The sequence below is a fragment of the Pelodiscus sinensis genome, chromosome 26 (assembly GCF_052426305.1).
Source record: "Pelodiscus sinensis isolate ZL-2025 chromosome 26, ASM5242630v1, whole genome shotgun sequence".
NCBI lineage: Eukaryota > Metazoa > Chordata > Testudines > Trionychidae > Pelodiscus > Pelodiscus sinensis.
In genome coordinates, this window is record NC_143077.1 from 21863534 (window position 1) to 21881902 (window position 18369).

An 18369-nucleotide genomic window follows, 5' to 3' on the forward strand; every position below is an offset into this window, starting at 1 on the left:
AAAAAAAGTATCTTGGCATTGGAAAAGGTTCAGAAAAGGGCAACAAAAATGATTAGGAGTTTGGAACAGGTTCCATATGAAGATAGATTAGAAAGACTTGGACTTTTCAGCTTAGAAAAGAGAAGACTAAGGGGGGATATGATAGAGGTCTATAAAATCATGACTGGTACGGAAAAAGTGAATAAGGAAAAGTTATTTACTTATTCCCACAATAAAAGAACTAGGGGTCCCCAAATGAAATTAATAGGCAGTAGGTTTAAAACAAAAGGAAGTTTTTCTTCATTCAGTGCACAACCTGTGGAACTCCTTGCCAGAGGATGCAGTGAAGGCTAGAACTTAAACAGGGTTCAGCAAAGAGCTAGATAGATTCATGGAGGTTAGGTCCATCAATGGCTATTAGCCAGGATGGGTAGAATGGTGTCCCCTAGCCTAGTCTCTTTTTCTCTGGAGGTGGGTGACAGGGGAGGGATCACTTGAGGATTACCAGTTGTGATCCCTCCCTCTGGGGCATCTGGTATTGGCCACTGTCAGCAGACAGGATACTGGGCTAGATGGACCTTTGGTCTGACTCAGTATGGTCATTATGTATGTTCTTACCTGATCTATTCATTCATCTGATGCTTTGAAGACCACTATTTTAGACAGGGTTAAAAAATGAACTAGATAAATTCACGGAGGACAGGTCCATCAATGACGATTAGCCAGGAAGGGTAGGAATGTCAGAAGCTGGGAAAGGGTGACATGGGATGTATCACTTGTTGCATATATTCTCTCTGGGGCACTGGCCACTGTCAGAAGACAAGATACTGGCTAGATGAATCTTCGCTCTAAGATGAAATTACTCACCCTGTGAAGTAACAATTGTTCTTCGAGATGTGCCCCGTGGGTGCTCCACTCTAGATGACGGGTCCCGTCCTGGCGCTGCGGCTTGGAGATTTCTCATAGCCGTGCTCTGCCGGCTTACACATGCGTGCTTCCCTGGCGAGGCGTTTGCGCTTTTGATCAGCGAATGCTCTCCATACAAAGAGAGAGAGACTGGGCACATCCTTGTCTGTTGAGCTAAAACATGGTCGCCACATTGTCTGTCAGAATCCTGGTAGTTTTATTCCGAATGTGCGACCGAAAATGCTTGCAAGCATGGCGCACCTCTCTCAACTCGAGGACATTGATATGCAATAGCATTTCCTGTGTCAACTATCGTCCCTGGACCGTGAGACTGTCCATGTGAGCTCCCCATCCTGTTAGGGAGGCATCTGCTATCTGTTTTGTTTGTGGTCGATAAAATGGAACGCCCGCAAGAAGATTGGCCGGGTTGACCCCCCACTGTAGGGACTCCCGTACATACTGTGGCACCACTAGTGGTCTGTGAACACCGTGCTTCGCCGGAACGTAAACAGTGGCCAGTGTTGGAGGCAACGATAACATAACCTTGCGTTGTGCACTACGATGGTGGCAGCAGCCATATGCCCCATCAACTGTAGACAGACGCACATGGGAATTGTCGGAGCGTATACCACAGTATGCACCAGATCTTTGATTACCGTAAAACGTTCCGTTGGTAAGTATGCTCGTGCCATGGTGGAATCGAGTCATGCACCTATAAAGACGAGGTTATGGGATGGAACTAGTGATGACTTCTTCACATTTATGAGAAGGCCCAGAACAGGAAATGTGTTGGACACTGTTCGAACCATATGGCATGTTTCCGTATACATCACGCCCGATGAGGCAATTGTCTAAATAGTGAAAAATTGTCATTCACAATCTGCGCAGATGGGCTGCAACCACTGCCAATGTTTTGGTGAAAACTCTGGGAGCACATGCCAGACCGAAGAGTAGAACTTTGTATTGATAGTGTTCGTCCCCCAATTGAAAGCGGAGAAAACATCTGTGAGCTAGGTGGAAAATAAGCATCTTGTAAGTTGAGGACTGCAAGCCAATCCCCTTTGTTCAACGATGGAATGATAGTTAAGGTTTCGTTTCTTGAAACGAAACTTCTGAAGTTGTCAATTTAGCTTTCGAAGGTCTAGAATGGGTCTCCAGCCTCCCGACTTTTTTGGTGAGAGACAATATCGGGAATAAAAGCCTTTTCCCCAGAAATGCTTGGGAACTCTCTCTATCGCTCCAACAGCGAGCAAACTTTGAACCTCTTATTGCAGCAGTTGCTCGTGAGAGGGGTCCCTGAAGAGGGACGGGGCAGGGGGAGTGGTAGAAGGAAACAGAGAGAAAGGGGATGCAGAGGCCGGACTACACTACTTCTAGTACCCATCTGTCCATGGTGATGTTGGATCAACGATGGTAAAATGATCGTAGGTGATGGTGAAAAGTCTCGTTTTCCGTGTTGACTGTGGGCGGCTGGTTTGCATCCTCGACAAACAAGTCAAATCTGCTGCTTCGTTGACGACTGATTGGTCGAACGGCCGTGTTGGGGTCACTTGCGCTGAGGACGTTGCCTAGGGCGTTGATTGTCAAAGGGACGTGATTGTTGTCTAGAGAAATTAAAATCATATCTTCGTTGACAAGGGACGTAACGTCTACGCTTGAAGGAGGCTGTGTACATCCCCAGTGTACGTAAAGTGGTATGTGAATCTTTTCCCAAGTGAAGGACTTCATCAGTGTTCGCCACAAAAAGCTTAAGTTTGTCAAACAGTAGGTCCTCAAACTTGCTTCGCATCTCCCTTGGGGCTCCTGCAGATGACAGCCATGATGATCTCCTCACGGCAATACCTGTGGCAGTGGCTCTAGCTGCTGTGTCAGCCACATCCATAGTAATCTGCAGTGCAGTACTACACGATACGTACCCTTCTTGCACTATTACTTTCAAGAGTGGTTTCTTGTTGTCCGGGAGATGATGCAGTAACTCTGCTAATTTTGAATAATTATCAAAATTATGGTTGGATAAATGGGCTGAATAATTAGCAATGCGTAGTAGAAGCGTGGCTGAGGAGTAGACTTTCCTACCAAATATATCTAATTTTTTGTTGTCCTTGTCCGGAAGCGTATTTTTGTACTGTGGCGCCCTAGCCCTATGTTATGCTGCGCCCACCACTAACAAATGAGGCTGGGGATGACTAAATAAAAAGTCCAAGCCTTTCGCCAGCACAAAATACTTTGTCGGACTTCTTACTCATAGGTGTAACCAATGTTGGGGTTTGCCATATCTCATCTGCCACTTCCATGATCGCATCATCAATGGGTAAGGTGATCTTTGCACATTGTTGTGGATGGAGGTTTTTCAAGAGACGGTGCTTTTTAACCAGAACATCCGTTAGCTGTATTTCCTGTGTGTCTGCCACACCTTTAAACAGGTCTTGAAATTGTCTCAGATCATCCGGTGGAGAGATGTCACCTGGGAATATCGCCTCATCCAGAGAGGACGAGGAGCAGTCTGCTGGAGAAATTTCCAGTTTGGGGTCTTCAACATCCGACAACTGCCACTCTGACTTGGACTGGTCTAGTTGGATCGTTGGACTCTTAGATGGAGAAGGTGAGTCTAGGTGCTGTGATTGATGAGATAAGTAGTTTGCACTCAATGGTTGACAAATGCAGGAGGATCCCCTACGGGAGGACGATGTATGATCATGCCGGGGACGATCATCGTACTGTCTATGGTAGCTCTCATAATACCGCTCGGAATGCAACGGGGAGGAGTGGCGTGATGAGCGTGCACTACCATGCTGAATATAATAGACGCAGCATGGGGAGCATTTAACAGACTCGTATCTTGAGGATTGACCAGGTGAGTGGGATTGTGAACGGGTCCGACGTATTTCTAGATACACTGCATCCCTATAATTACGCCGTGTATACGTGATCCATGTAGGAGAAACTCTATAGTCATGATAACAAACATACCTTTCTGGTGAAAAATCTGGAGACAGGGATCTATCCCTATAATGAGTCTTTGATAATGCCTCCCTAAGTAGGGAGGTGTTCTCTACCCTGACAGCCACAGGAGAGCCAGACACTGAATGGCAATGGAGCGGTGCCGGGGAAAGCAGCTGTTACTGCGTTGATGCTGGCGCTGGCAGAATGCCCGGTGCCGGAGTCAGCAGTGCTGCCGAGGCTGAGGCATCAAGACCTTCTACCACAGAGCCTGGTGCCAGAGGAGAGGGTGTCATGGGGGACAGTACCACCATAAGCGGGGCCGGTGAGGCAGGCGCAGTTATAGCCGGTGACGCTGAAGCTGGTGCAGAGTGGCTGGTCAATTGCGGCACCGGCATCAATTTCAAAGAGCACACAGCTGAGGCAGGTGCAGGCTTGCCCGCCAGCTGCGGCACTGCTCCTGATGCTGGCGCCGAAGCCACTCTCGATCTCGGTGGCGGGGGCTCTCTGATGGCTGCCCCAGCAGATTGCCCAGACCTCTCTGGGGTCACCTGAAGATGTTGCAGCTGCTGCAGGGAGGTATCGCACTGGGGACGGCTTCGATTGCTTTGAGCCAGCCAGACCTGGGGAAACCGCCCTGTTTTTCGGGGGCTTTTGTGGTTGCAGGAGGGATTGGGTCAAGCTGCAATGCCTTCCCAAACATCAGCATGAGTATCTTCATCTCCCCCTCCCTCCGGGTTCTTGATGTTAATTTTCTGCAATGCGTGCACTTCTCGGGGACATGAGCTTCCCCAAGACACCTAATATAGGTGTCATGGCCATCAGCCGTTGGCATGGGCTCACGGCATGCTGAACACTTTTTGAATCCGGTCGATCCAGGCATTTTCAGTTTGGGTACAGATTAAATGCCTGTATAAGCCTGGCATGAAGCCTTGTCAATTTCACTTTTAGCGCTCTGCACAGCGCTTTAAGAGAAAAAGAGAAAAAGCGAGAAAAAGAGAAAAAGCGGCTTGAGGAAAAAAATTTTTTTTTTTTTTAAACTTTCTTTTGAACAGGAGAACAAAGTAACAGGAACACAACTAACACTAATAAATTTAACTATTTACAGATGCAAAAACTAACAAACCATTCTGAAGAGAGAACTCAGGGAGCTCCGACCGCGATCTGAGGCAGTTTGAGAGGAACTGACGGTTGCCGGCTCACATGCGGCTGATCAAAGGCACAAACGCCTCGCTGGGGAAGCACGCATGCGCGAGCCGGTGGTGCACAGCTATGAGAAATCTCCAAGCCGCGGCACCGGGACAGGACCCGTCACCTAGAGTGGAGCACCCACTGGGCCACTCGAAGAACTAATGGTTCCTATTATTTGTGATCTCAAATCTGGTTAAACTGCTTAAAACGCTCCTAACCCCATTGTGTTTCTAAAAAGTAGAATATATAGGTTTAATACTATTATGCTTGCACATCATCCTCCTAGGCCTCACATTTTTCTGTTGAAGGTAGGGGCCCAGGCAGAGACAGGTGCATCCTGGAGGCGTATGCCTGGCTGCATAGTTGGTATCACCAGGAGGGCTGTGGCTTCCTCGACCACGGATGCTATTCCAGGAAGGACTACTAGGCAGAGATGGTGTTCACATTTCGAGGAGGGGGAAGACCCTATTTGGACACAGACTGGCTAACCTAGTGAGGAGGGCTTTAAACCAGGTTCGACAGGGACAGGTGAGCAAATCCCACGGGTAAGTGGAGAACATGGAGATCTGAGAGATGGGTCGGAAACGGGAGGGAGCGTGGGCTATAATGGCAGAGAGAAAGGAGGATCAGGGCAAAACTGGGAGACAAGGTCAAATCAGTATCTTAGATGCCTATATACAAATGCGAGAAGTATGGGTAATAAACAGGAAGAACTGGAAGTGCTAATAAATAAGTACAATTATGACATTGTTGGAATCACAGAAACTTGGTGGGATAATACACATGATTGGAATGTTTGCATGGAAGTGTACAGCTTGCTCAGGAAGGATAGACGGGAAAAAGGGAGGAGCTGTTGCCTTATATATTGAAAATGAACACACTTGTAGCGAGGTGGAGATGAACATAGGAGACGCAAGTGTTGAGAGTCTATGGGTTAGGCTAAAAGGGATTAAAAACAAGGGTGATGTCATGCTAGGAGTCTACTATAGGCCACCAACACAGGTGGAAGAAGTGGATGAGACATTTATTAAACAACTAACAATATCATCCAAAGCCCAAGATTTGGTGGTGATCGGGGACTTCAACTATCCAGATACATGTTGGGAAAATAACACAGCAGGGCACAGACTATCCAATAAGTTCTTGGACTGCATTGGAGACAACTTTTTATTTCAGAAGGTTGAAAAACCTAGTGGGGAGAAGCTGTTCTAGATTTGATCCTAACAAATAGGGAGGAACGGGTTGAGAATTTGAAAGTGGAAGGCAGCTTGGGTGAAAGTGATCATGAAATCATAGGGTACATCTAGACTACAGGTTTTTGTCGACAGAAGGTTTGTCGACAGTATCTCTCCACAAAACTTCTGTCGACAAAGAGCGTCTAAACTACATCCAGTTCTGTCGACAAAGCAAGCCACTTCGTCGACATGAGAGTGTAGACGCAAAGGACAGTGTAGATGCAATAACGCCTTCTGTCAACAGAACTCTGTCGACAAAAGGCGTTATTCCTCGTAGAATGAGGTTTATAGCCGTCGACAAAACTCCGAGTTCTGTCAATGTTATGTCGACAGAACTCAGCAGCAGCAGAGACGCAGGTATAGTTTTGTCTTCAAAAGTCCACTTTTGACGACAAAACCCTGTAGTTTAGACACACCCATCGAGTTCAAAGTTCTAAGGAAGGGTAGAAGGGAGAACAGCAAAATAGAGACAATAGATTTCAGGAAGGCAGATTTTGGTAAGCTCAAAGAGCTGATAGGTAAGGTCCCATGGGGGTCAAGACTGAGGGGAAAAACAGCTGAGGAGAGTTGGCAGTTTTTCAAAGGGACATTATTAAGGGCCCAAAAGCAAGCTATTCCGCTGTGTTGGAAAGAGAAAATATGGCAAAAGACGGCCTTGGCTTAACCACGAGATCTTGCATTATCTAAAAATAAAAAAGGAGTCATATAAAAAAAAGGAAAGTAGGACAAAAAATAAAGGATGAATAAAGGCAAACAACACAGGAATACAGGGGCAAGATTAGAAAGGCAAAGGCACAAAATGAGCTCAAACTAGCTACAGGAATAGTCAAGGAGCTGATAGAGGAGGTATCTGAGCCTCTAGCTATCACCTTTGGAAAATCATGGGAGACAGAAGAGATTCCTGAAGACTGGAAAAGGGCAAATATAGTGCCCACTTATAAAAAGGGAAATAAGACCAAACCAGGAAACTACAGACCAGTTAGTTTAACTTCTGTGCCAGGGAAGATAATGGAGCAAGTAATTAAGGAAATCATCTGTAAACACTTGGAAGGTGGCAAAATGATAGGGAACAGCCAGAATGGATTTGTAAAGAAGAAATCATGTCAAACCAATCTGATAGTTTCTTTGATAGGATAACGAGTCTTGTGGACAAGGGAGAAGCGATGGATGTGGTATACCTAGACTTTAGTAAGGCGTTTGATACGGTCTCGTGTGATATGCTTATCAATAAACTAGGCAAATACAACTTAGATGGGGCTACTATAAGGTGGGTGCATAACTGGCTGGATAACTGTACTCAGAGAGTAGTTATTAATGGTTCACAATCCTGCTGGAAAGGTATAATAAGTGGGGTTCCACAGGGTCTGTTTTGGGACCAGCTCTCTTCAATACCTTCATCGACCATTTAGATATTAGCATAGAAGTACGCTTATTAAGTTTGCAGATGATACCAAGCTGGGAGGGGTTGAGACTAATCTGGAGGATAGGGTCATAATTCAAAATGTCCTGGACAAATTGGAGAAATAGTCTGAGGTAAACAGGATGAAGTTTAATAAAGACAAATGCAAAGTGCTCCACTTAGGAAGTAACAATCAGTTTCACACATACAGAATGGGAAGCGACTGTCTAGGAAGGAGTACGGCAGAAAGGGATCTAGGGGTTATAGTGGACCACAAGCTGAATATGAGTCAGCAGTGTGATGCTGCTGCTGCAAAAAGCAAACAATTCTGGGATGCATTAACAGGCCAGGGGTGCATTAACAGGAGTGTTGCGAGCAAGACACGAGACGTCATTCTTCCACTCTACTCTGCGCTAGTTAGGCCTCAGTTGGAGTATTGTGTCCAGTTCTGTATTTCAAGAAAGATATGGAGAAATTGGAGAGGGTCCAGAGAATAGCAACAAGAACGAGTAAAGGTCTAGAGCAGTGTTTCCCAATTGGAGCTCCGGGGAACCCTGGGGTTCCGCGAGGAGCCGGCACTCCCCCGCCCCCTCTGAAAGAGAACCAGCCAGCCAGCAGAAGCATGGGCAGCAAGTTGTATGGGCTCATGGTGCCCATGCTCCACCAATATTTGGAGCTGGAGTGGGAGCTGGTCCCCCCGCGTGTCCTCCCACCCCGACCCCAGAGCGTCTCTCCCCCAGCCCCGTCCCTGGCCCATCCCTGCCGTGCGCAACCTTCACTGAGCTCCCCCTTGCTGGCTGCTGCTGCCCTGCGCAGTGTGCTCAAACCGGTGGGCGGGGAGATGCCTGGGCGTGACATAACATCACAGCCCGGGACTTTAAAACTGCTGGGCGCTGTGTTGCGCCATGTGACTGAGTTGCGGGTTCGGAGTCCGGGGGCACAGCGCAGACTTCAGCCTCGCAAAGTGAAAGGCAGAAGGAAGGGGAAGGGTGAGAGAGGAAGGGGGCTTGTGTGGAGGGGGAGGAGAGAGGGGAAGGCACCAAAGGGACAGGGTGGAGGAGAGACTCTACCAGGGGGCCAAGTGCAGACAGTAAGGAAAAAGGCAAGAGGGGAGGTGTCAGTCGGAGCAGGACAGGGTGATGCTGGGAGGGGAAAGGGAGGTGCTGGGAGAAGGCTTGAAAGAAGGGGTGGGCATGAGAAAGGCCGGGATGGAGCAAATCATGTGTGAGGGCACAGAGGGACATGAGGAGAACGGGGGCAGAGGGTGGTGAGGGGGTGGGCATCAGGGAAAAAGGGCAAAGGAGGTAGGGGCAGTGAGGGAAGGGGGAGGCACCAGGAGGGTGCAGGGGTAAGGGAAGGTGCAGGTGCCAGGGGATTCTGGGGTAAAGCAGAAGGGCAGACACCTGCAGGGGAGGGACCAGCACCAGAGGAGAGAGACAGGGCAGGTTTGCAGAGGGAGATGTTAGGAGAGGGGATGAGGAGGGGTAGCTCACATGAACAGAGTGGGGCTACTGGAGGAGTGGGCACAGGGAGGAGAGAAGGGCTGGTGGAGGGGGGCAGGTTGCAGGAGGGCTGAGGGCAGTGAGAAGGGCAGGGGTCAGGACAGCAGAGGAGGGTGAGGAGATGGGGGGCAGCAGGCACCAGGGGAGCTGATGGAGGAAGGGGAGGAGACATGGCAGCAGAGGGAAAAGGTAAAGGTTTAAAAATATTTATTAATAACTTGGGTGCCACAGTGGCACATTCAAACAAGCCACATGAACTCAGTACTTGCAAGCTGTGCTTTTGCACAAAAGTATCTATGGCAGTGTGGATGCTCTCTTGCCCAAGAAAGTGCCAACGGCCATTTTAGCCATAGGGCTTTCTTGCGCAAGAAATTCATGTTGCCTGTCTACACTGGCCTCTTGCGCAAGAACAGTTGTGCAAAAGGGCTCATTCCTGAGCGGACGCATCTTAGTTCTTGCTCAAGAAGCCCTGATTTCATCCATGAGAATGTCATCGTACTTGCACAAGAACATGCGGCCAGTATAGACAGGAAGCAAGTTTTTGCGCTAATGCGGCCGCTTTGGCGCAAGATCGTGCCAGTGCAGACAAAGCCAAGGGGCGGGCAGGAAGGAGGCAGGGGCAGGGAATCAGCGCTGGCTCAGCAGGTCTGTATGTTTTGGGGGAAGGTGCAGGGAAATTGAGCTCAGCTGGGTTGCAGAGTGGAGAGGTCCGGGGAGCTGAGCTGGGGGCGGAGGGGGTGAGTGTGAGCGTGAGTGTGAGTGAGAGAGAAAGACCAGTGCTGGGCTGAGGTGGATGGGGGAGGGCATACAGAACAGATGGGCAGCTCAGCTGGGCTGTGAGGGGCTGCAGGGAACTGGTGCTGCACTCCCTTGGATTGTGGGGGATGGTTTTGGGGCAGGTGCAGGGAACCAGCAGTGGTGGACAGCTCAGTTGGGTTGCAGGGGATAGAGGTGCAAACAAGCCAGGTTGGAACGGGGGGAGGGGGGAGAACCAGGAGCCCTGAAATGATCTCCCCTGGTCCAAAAATCCCTCATCTGGGACCAAGGCAGGTCCAGAGGGTGGCAGATCAGGGAGGTCCAACTCCTACCCAAGTCCCCTCCCTGGCCCCAGGACCCTGCCAGTCACCCTAGTGCCCAGCAGGACCATGTCCTTGACCCCAGCACTTGCCCCCTGCCTGCCCCAGCACCCTGCCACCTGAGCCAGCATCCTTCCACCCAGCAACACCCTCTCCCCAGCCCCAGAACATGCTTTGACTCTGTCCCCTGCCCCCATCAGCACATTTGGGACCACATCAGCGAGGCTTGGGGTTTTTTTTGGAGGGTTGTTGGGTTTTTTTTGCATCTCACTTGTGTGGCCCCAACTGACTTTTCTGCGGGTCAGTGACCCTTGACTCAAAATAGGTTCCTCACCCCTCTCATAAATAAAGGCAATGCTAAAACCTTTTGAGTTTGACAATCTTTTATTTCAAAATGAAGCCTGGCCAACAAGCCCCTAGTTGGGTCCAAACCTCCATCTCACTGCATCATAACACTCTTGCACCACCTTACCCCAAACCTGAGCCTGTCATACACTGGAACCCCCTGTCCTGAGCCTCTTACATCCCCAAACTCCTGCACCCCCACAGCCTCAGTCTTCTGCCACAACATTCCTCCACCATCCACACATCACAGATCTGTGTCCTGAGCCCATCATACTCACAGCCTCCTTGCCCTGAGTCCCTCACATCTCCAGCCCAAACTCCTGCACCCTCACATCCACAAGCCCTGGCTTGCTCAGCACCCCAATCTTCTACTTGAACCCAACACTCCAGAGCTTGGAGCCCCCTCCCCAAGCCAACATCCCCTTCTCCTGCATCCAAATTCCCTCCCAGAGCTTGCACTTCTCACCCCTTCCCACACCCAAATCCCTCATTCCCACCCCACACCTCCTGTCTCAACCTAGTGAGAGTGTATAAGGGCTGGGGATAGCAAGTGGTGGAGAGGAGGGGAACAGAGCGGATGAGGCCTCAAGGAACGGGGGTGGGGGGTCTTGGGGAAGGAATGTGATTTTCATGCATTGGTGGGGATTTTCCCTCCCCCTCCCTTTTTCCCCCCCTTGACAAACCTAGGGGTTCCTTGAAATTCTGAAAAGGGTTCCTTGGCCAAATAAAATTGGGAAACACTGGTCTAGAGAACATGAAGGAAGGCTGAAAGAACTGGGTTTGTTTAGTTTAGAAAAGAGAAGACGGGGGGAGGGGGACATGATAGCGGCTCATCTTGGCCTCTGAGGATAGAACAAGAAGCAATGACCTTAAACTGCAGCAAGGGAGGTTTAGGTTGGACATTAGGAAAAAGTTCCTGCCTGTCAGGGTGGTCAGACACTGGAATAAAATTTCCCAGGGAGGTTGTGAAATCTCCATCTTTGGAGATATTTAAGAGCAGGTTAGATAAATGTCTAGACAGTATTTGGTCCTGCCATGAGGGCAGGGGACTGGACTCGATGACCTCTCGAGGTCCCTTCCAGTCCTAGTATTCTGTGATTTGCAACCAGAATTTAACAAGGAATCAATAGCATTGGCTAAGGACCCTGAAGGCATAAGAGATGGCAATTAAGTGAGAGTAGCAGGAGATCTTAATTTTGATACAAAAAAGGAACAGGTACAGACTCATCAGGTGATCACTTCTGAGCAGGAGATGCAGGTGACATTAGTTATTGGAAGGGCTACAATGATCAATGGGCAAACTGTCTACAAGGTAAGGACATTCACAAAATACCAGAAAAGCCGAGAAAGAAATTTCAGCAGCAGAACCTGTCCTTTTAGAATTAGAACCTTCTAGGTTAGATGTCTATCAGGGATGGTCTAGACAGTATTTGGTCCTGCCATGTGGGCAGGGGACTGGACTCGATGACCTCTTGAGGTCCCTTCCAGTCCTATTATTCTATGATTCTATGATAATTAGGAATTTATTCCATTAAAATAAACAATTTTTGTGGGGGAGGGTGGTGAGTTCCTTTTTTGTCTGGCGAGTAGGGTTTTCCATAATTTGTCGACCCCTGGTAATCTGGATGGTTTAGACACAACAAACCCTACATCATGGCAGAGGATGAAACTAGATAACACTTTATAACATCATTTCTATGTCTACATTAGCACTTTTGAAGTAAAAAACTCACTACAACCAACAAAAGCAGCGGTGTCGATAGCTCTGTCAGTCAAAGGCTATCCCTCCAACAGAGTGGCTACATGGGAGACTTTACAGTGACACAGTTGCAGTGGTATAGCTGAGTTGTTGTAAGGTCATAGACTATGATTCTACGCTTGCTGCTTGAGTCATTTTAGGCCCATACAGCAAATCCTGCACCAATGGAACTGTGTCTTGGAGAACAATATGTTGGCCTGTAATGGACATTTCTGCGTAGCATAAAGCTCTCCCACTGAATTCCTATGGTCAGAATCAGCACAGGCTAGGCTGTATACAGAGCCCTTACTGCATTTACCTTAACATTATGAATGGGAACCAGCAGATCAAGATGTACCTGGGACACGAGCAACTCAAGTTGCAAGATGATCAAAGCCCACACAACTAAACAAGAAACCAAAATTCATCATTTGTAAGCCTGTTACAGTGTCCTAAATAGTCGGACTCTGCTGGATATGGCTTTTCTATGGCTGTGCACAGTGCCAGGAGTGTGTGACTCCTGAGTGAGGAACAGAGGAAGTTGTCAAAGACTCCATGGTAGTCTTCTGAAGCTAGAAAGCTTGATTTACCTGAAGCAGTATACCGAACCTGTCGAACCGCTGTATTTAATTTTATGTCCAAACCTTCTGCCAAGGCTACAGGCACACAGGAATAGCCATTTCTCACAGTAAGGTGACTGCCTGTGAATTCAAAATCATCATCCTGAAAGAAAAATATAAAAATACATACATTTATAACCAAATCAACTCATCAGCACAGAGATAAAAATGGAGGAGAACTTCCACTCAAAGTGTTTTACCTAGAAAAGCCCTAGCATTACTGGCAAAATTAATGGTCTAGGCTATTGTCCTATAATAAATATAGCACTATAAACTAATTAGAGTCTGTTTGGGTATTAACAGGACTCTCTGGAACTTGGTCAGTAAACGTGTACAAGAATTAGCCATCTCTGTAGAATCTAGAATAGTGGTGGGCAATATGCGGCCCATCAGGGTTCTGTGTGTGGCCCGCCAGACACTATTTACCATTGCTCACATGCAGGTTTGCCAAATATCACTGGTTTCTGTCCCTGTAGTTTACTAAAGTGACATGTGCGTTAAGCAAGGGCATGTAAAGTGAAGTGCGTGCTGACTGCATACCACATTGACTGTGAGAGCTGTGCACTCTCTCTGCATCCAAAGCACTGCTATGGTCCAACTGGCACACCCTGCAAAGTGTCTAAGCACCTAAGAGCAGTTGGCAAAACTATCCAATTCTGGGAAAGCATTTTTGTTACAATAGCTTTGCGGCCCACTGACAAAGGAGGGCAACTCATGCGGTCCACTATCTAGTCTAGGTTGCCCATCTCTGATCTAGAATGAGGGCTGAAGGGATAATGTTGAGGTACATGACATTTAAATCTTAGAGATGCTTGCTAACAAAGAAACAGGTCAGAATGAAATGCATGTGTTAAATCTATGAGCGCCATTTTAAATAATTAATTAGGTACCTGATCCCAGTGCTTCAATGAGAGTGTAGATAGTGGTGTGGCATTAGCAAATTCTAGATTTGCAAAATGCCAGTCAAGTATCTGTCTGTCCCTTGATGATAAATAAACATCACTAGAAAAATATAAAAAGGGAAAGAATAAAGTTTATGTTGAAGTACATGAAATACGGCAAACAAATTGGGGTCAAGAAAACAAGGAACACAAACAGAATATAACCCTCAAAGTTCCTGAGCTAACTGCAAAGAGTAATTCTGGACATAAGCACGGTGAAAGAAGGATGAGTACAGATCTATAAAGCCAATATAGGAATGTACAGACTTTCGTTTTCTCCATGAAATACTTCCACATTGGGTGCTCTCTTTGTGGAAACTAGGATCAAATTAACTCTTTTGGCCACTATGTCATACTGGGAGCTCACATTCACAGGATTATCCACCACCACTTCCAAATCTATTTCAGAGTTACTGCTCGAGATAGTCATCCATCCTGAAAGTACAGCCTAGAAGAAAATTATTTGCTTATGCCCAATTTACCAAGTGATTCAGAGTGTTCTGAATTAGTGATCTGTCTGCCTCATTATTTAACATTCTCCCAGTTCTTGTAGCATCTGCAAACTTTAATCATGGATGATCTTCTGTCTTCTTCCAAGTCATTGATATAATGTTACATTGCATGGGGGTCAAGAACAGTGTTCCTGCTAAGATTTTCCATCCATGAGAGGAGTAAGATTTGTCTTGTGCACCAATATTGAGATCATGTATGCTCGTTTGGATGTGTGCCACTGTGGCACACAAGTTATATACGTAAGATATTTGTTAATATTTTAAATGTTATTGGAAGAAAGAATATTAAAACAAGGGATAATTAACAAGGTGCATGACTTGAAATGTTTATTTAATATGAAGTCAAATAAAAAGAAAACACTGCAAAATTATAAGTAGCCATCTTGCTCTGTTTATAGCCCTCCCCCAGACTGTCCCTCAGCTGGGCTTATGCCTCAACTAAACCTGGCTCTCTTATCTTATGTTAATTGGCCTTTCAGACTAACATTTTTAAGCAAGACAGAACTCACTCTGCTCATGGATGGAAAATCTTAGAAAGAACACTTATCCCACACAAGAGTCTTATAAGCAATTTAGGGAAATATCTAGGGTCTGGATCTAGAAGACCCAGAGAGGCCCTGATAACCATCTTCAAATACATTAAAACTGTTATAGAGGGGATGAGGATCAATTGTTCCCCACTTATACTGAAGTTAGGACAAGAAATTTGCCCAATCTGCAGCAAGGAAGACTTGATGATCTTGCAATAAACCCTCCAAGCCCGACAGCTCTAAGATTTTTGAACATTTAAAGCAAGAGGTTTATTGAAGAAAATGTTCATACAGAGATGCTAGATTAAATACAACTTAAATGAACTACTCTGAGTTTCACTTTGGAAGTATAGCTATAATAGCCATCCAATAATTATTTTAATAAGGAGTGATAACATCCTATCATTTTAAGGGCATTAAATCAATTGACTCAAAGATATCTGGCTCAACCTTCAAAACGATAAATCATTGCCCCATTCCCCTCAATGCAAACCCTGCCCCCTCCAATCCAGCCCCCACATCCTCCTTCACCCCCCCTCCTACTCCCACATCCCTGTGCCCCCAGAACTCTCACCACTAGGGCAGCAACGCTGAACTCGCAGGTACCAGGGAGCAGCACTGGGATGAGGAGAGGCTGGGGGGCGGGGGGGGGGGGCGGGAAGAGGAAGAGGAGCAGGGCTGGAGCAGGCAGAGCTTACACTGCCCAGGGTGCAGCATGGCACAGCCCCAGGCCCCAGCTCTGTGGAGCGGGCCCATTTCTACCTGCTCCTGAAGCAGGAAGCCCGTAGCATGCGTGCACCTTAGCTCCAGGCGTGTACCTTAGAGGGAACACTGGTCAAGAACAAATCCCATAGGAGCCCACTGGAAAGAGACCCACACAATGATAATTTCCTGACTACATTTGTTAGTTCCAAATTTCTAACCAATTCAGTATGACATGTTATTAATTTTATATTGTTCTATTATTTTAATCAAAATGTTGTGCAGCACCAAGTCAAATGCCTTATAGAAGTCTAAATTAATAGTGCTGATGTAATCAAGCAAGTTTGCTATTTAAAAAAAAATGAGATTACAAATCCGTTTAACAGGATCATTTTTCCATAAACCATTTTGATTGGTATTAATTATATTACCCTCTTTTAGGTATTAATTGAGCCCGGTATCAGCCACTCTATTACCTTGCACAGATGTCAGGCTGACAGAACTATAATCATCTGAGCCTGAATGGAAACAAAGTTATCACAGTATGTCAGACCATCATCTGTTTATTCCTCAAACACAGAATAAGAACACTTCTGCCTTTTCTGCATCATTATTAATTTTATGTTTCCATCAAGTAAAAATGTAGGCCATACTGTACAGGATAGGGGGACTCCTTCCTGGAAGGAGCAACTCTGAAAAAGATTTGAGGGCCATTGAAAACTGAACATGAGTTACCAGTGTGATGCCCTGGGTCCCCCGTTCCCCAAAAAACCCACAACACAACTAATGCAATCCTTGGATGTATGAACATGATAATTTGGAGCAGGAGCAGGGAGGTTATAGCCCCTCTGTATTTGGCACTGGTGTGACCATTACTGGAATATTATGCCCAGGCTTAGTGTCCACAATGCAAGGTACAATGAAGAGACAAATATACAGACCAGAGAATGTGTAGGATATAAACTTGAAGGGATGAGAAATTATTTAGGATGATTCAAAGAGGTATAAGCTCAGCAAATGGGATGAAGTTGAAAAAGGGTGAATTTAGGCTAAATAGTAACAAATATTTAAGTGAAAGTTTTTACATTAGAGTTTTCCAAAATAGAGAGCTGGTCCCATCATTTGGGATAATTCACACCTATTGGGACACAGCAGCCAAGGATATAACAAAGTGGCTATTCCTGCATATACCTCAACAAAACTGACTTGTTAGAGTGATAAATGAATTAGTGGGTAGTAACTGAGAATAAAAAGGCAAGGAAAAGCAAAGTAGAGGCCTGAAAATGAGGAACCCTCTCACCAAAAACAAAGATAGGTGCAAGTACAAAAGCATCTAGAAAACCACACACAAAAACCTAACTGAAAGATCACCACTGGGGATCCCAAGTGAATGGGGATATCAGACCTTTGAAGAGATTGTTATTAATTCCATTAGTGCCTGATCCAGACATAGTCGAACCTAAAAAATACAAACACTGGAGCTAGGGACTGAGCAGTCACTTGGGGCTTATCTAGACTACACTAAAGTGTCAAAAGAGATCATCATCTGATCTCGCTTTCAAAAGTGAAAATAGTTTAGACATGGCTTTTTTGGTGACCCCCCCTCTTCCCCTAGTCTTTATCGAAAAGCTGCATAAACCTCATTTTTTGAGGAAGAACGGCTTTTCAACTGGGGGAGGGGGGTGTTTTCGCCAAAAAAGCCGCATCTAAACTACTTTCCACTTTCAAAAGTGAGATCGGAAGAAGATATGCAAATTCCCGTGGAAACTGCATATCCTCTTTCAACACTTTAGCGTACTTTAGATAAGCCCTTGGAACTGGAACAAATCCATTAGGCTGCAGTTCGTGTACACGTACACACACGCACACACACACTCCCCTTAAAAGGTAGGCACATCTGGGCCGGTTCCTGGCCCAACTGCCTACTCACCAAATGGGAGGCAGCCATTTTCAGACAGGAGGTAAAATTGCTGAGTTTCACAGGCACAGTTGTGAGACCCTGAGTAGGTAAAGCAGTAGTAACAGTGGGGCCTGCACCACTTTCCTATAAAACATTGGGGGAGGGTAGCTTGCAAGCTCAGTCTGAACCCTGGGAAAGACACTTTGCAAGCTCTTACTGGAAGCTGTCCTGGAACATTTGCTGCTAGAGCTGGAATTCAGGCTCCTGCATACGCCTGCATGCTGTGCTCTGGAGAAGCAGCTAAATTGTCAAGGGCCACAGCTTATACCCTGTGCCCACTGACACCATGGTGCACACCCCCACTTATAGATAAGAGGTGAAGATGCTGAAGTTCACTGGCATAGCTGTGAGCTTCACTCCTATAATGTCTTTGTTCAGAGTTATTAACAATCTTCATTCCTGAGGTGTCCATAACTCTGAGGTTTTACCCTAAAAGGGATGATTAACAGGCTATACTAACTGAGAATGACCTCTCTCCTTTAAGCCACTTTCTACCACAGAGGAAACTCAGACTTCACACACATGCTTTTACATAACCAAGTCACTTGGTTAATACAATACAAGGTGAATCTCTCTTAGCATTTTTCCCAAGAGAGTCTGTAGAAGAGAGAGAGCCTAAAACACAAGCCCTTATGTTAGAAGTCTGAAGTGAACTGAAGTAGTAACCAAGCTTTTCAGATATAGAGCAAAGACAGATTGTGAACAGAAGTCAGGTTCTGCCTGCTTGCAGGCTCACAGAACCTGGCAAGAACAGGGCTGGTATTGTAAACACACACATATCTGAGAAGTGCAA

At 46.5% G+C, this 18369-nt stretch overlaps 1 protein-coding gene across 2 annotated transcripts in view; it reads right to left on the reverse strand.

Annotated features, from left to right (window-relative positions):
• KDM1A (lysine demethylase 1A) overlaps window positions 1-18369 on the reverse strand; it is a 143575-nt gene that overhangs the window by 34249 nt on the left and 90957 nt on the right. For both annotated transcript variants that reach the window (XM_075908909.2, XM_075908908.2), the window contains 2 exons: window positions 13822-13933; window positions 12902-13034 (listed from right to left, as the gene is read on the reverse strand). In XM_075908909.2, the coding sequence (XP_075765024.1) occupies window positions 12902-13034; window positions 13822-13933 (245 nt within the window). The remainder of the gene's footprint in view (window positions 1-12901; window positions 13035-13821; window positions 13934-18369) is intronic.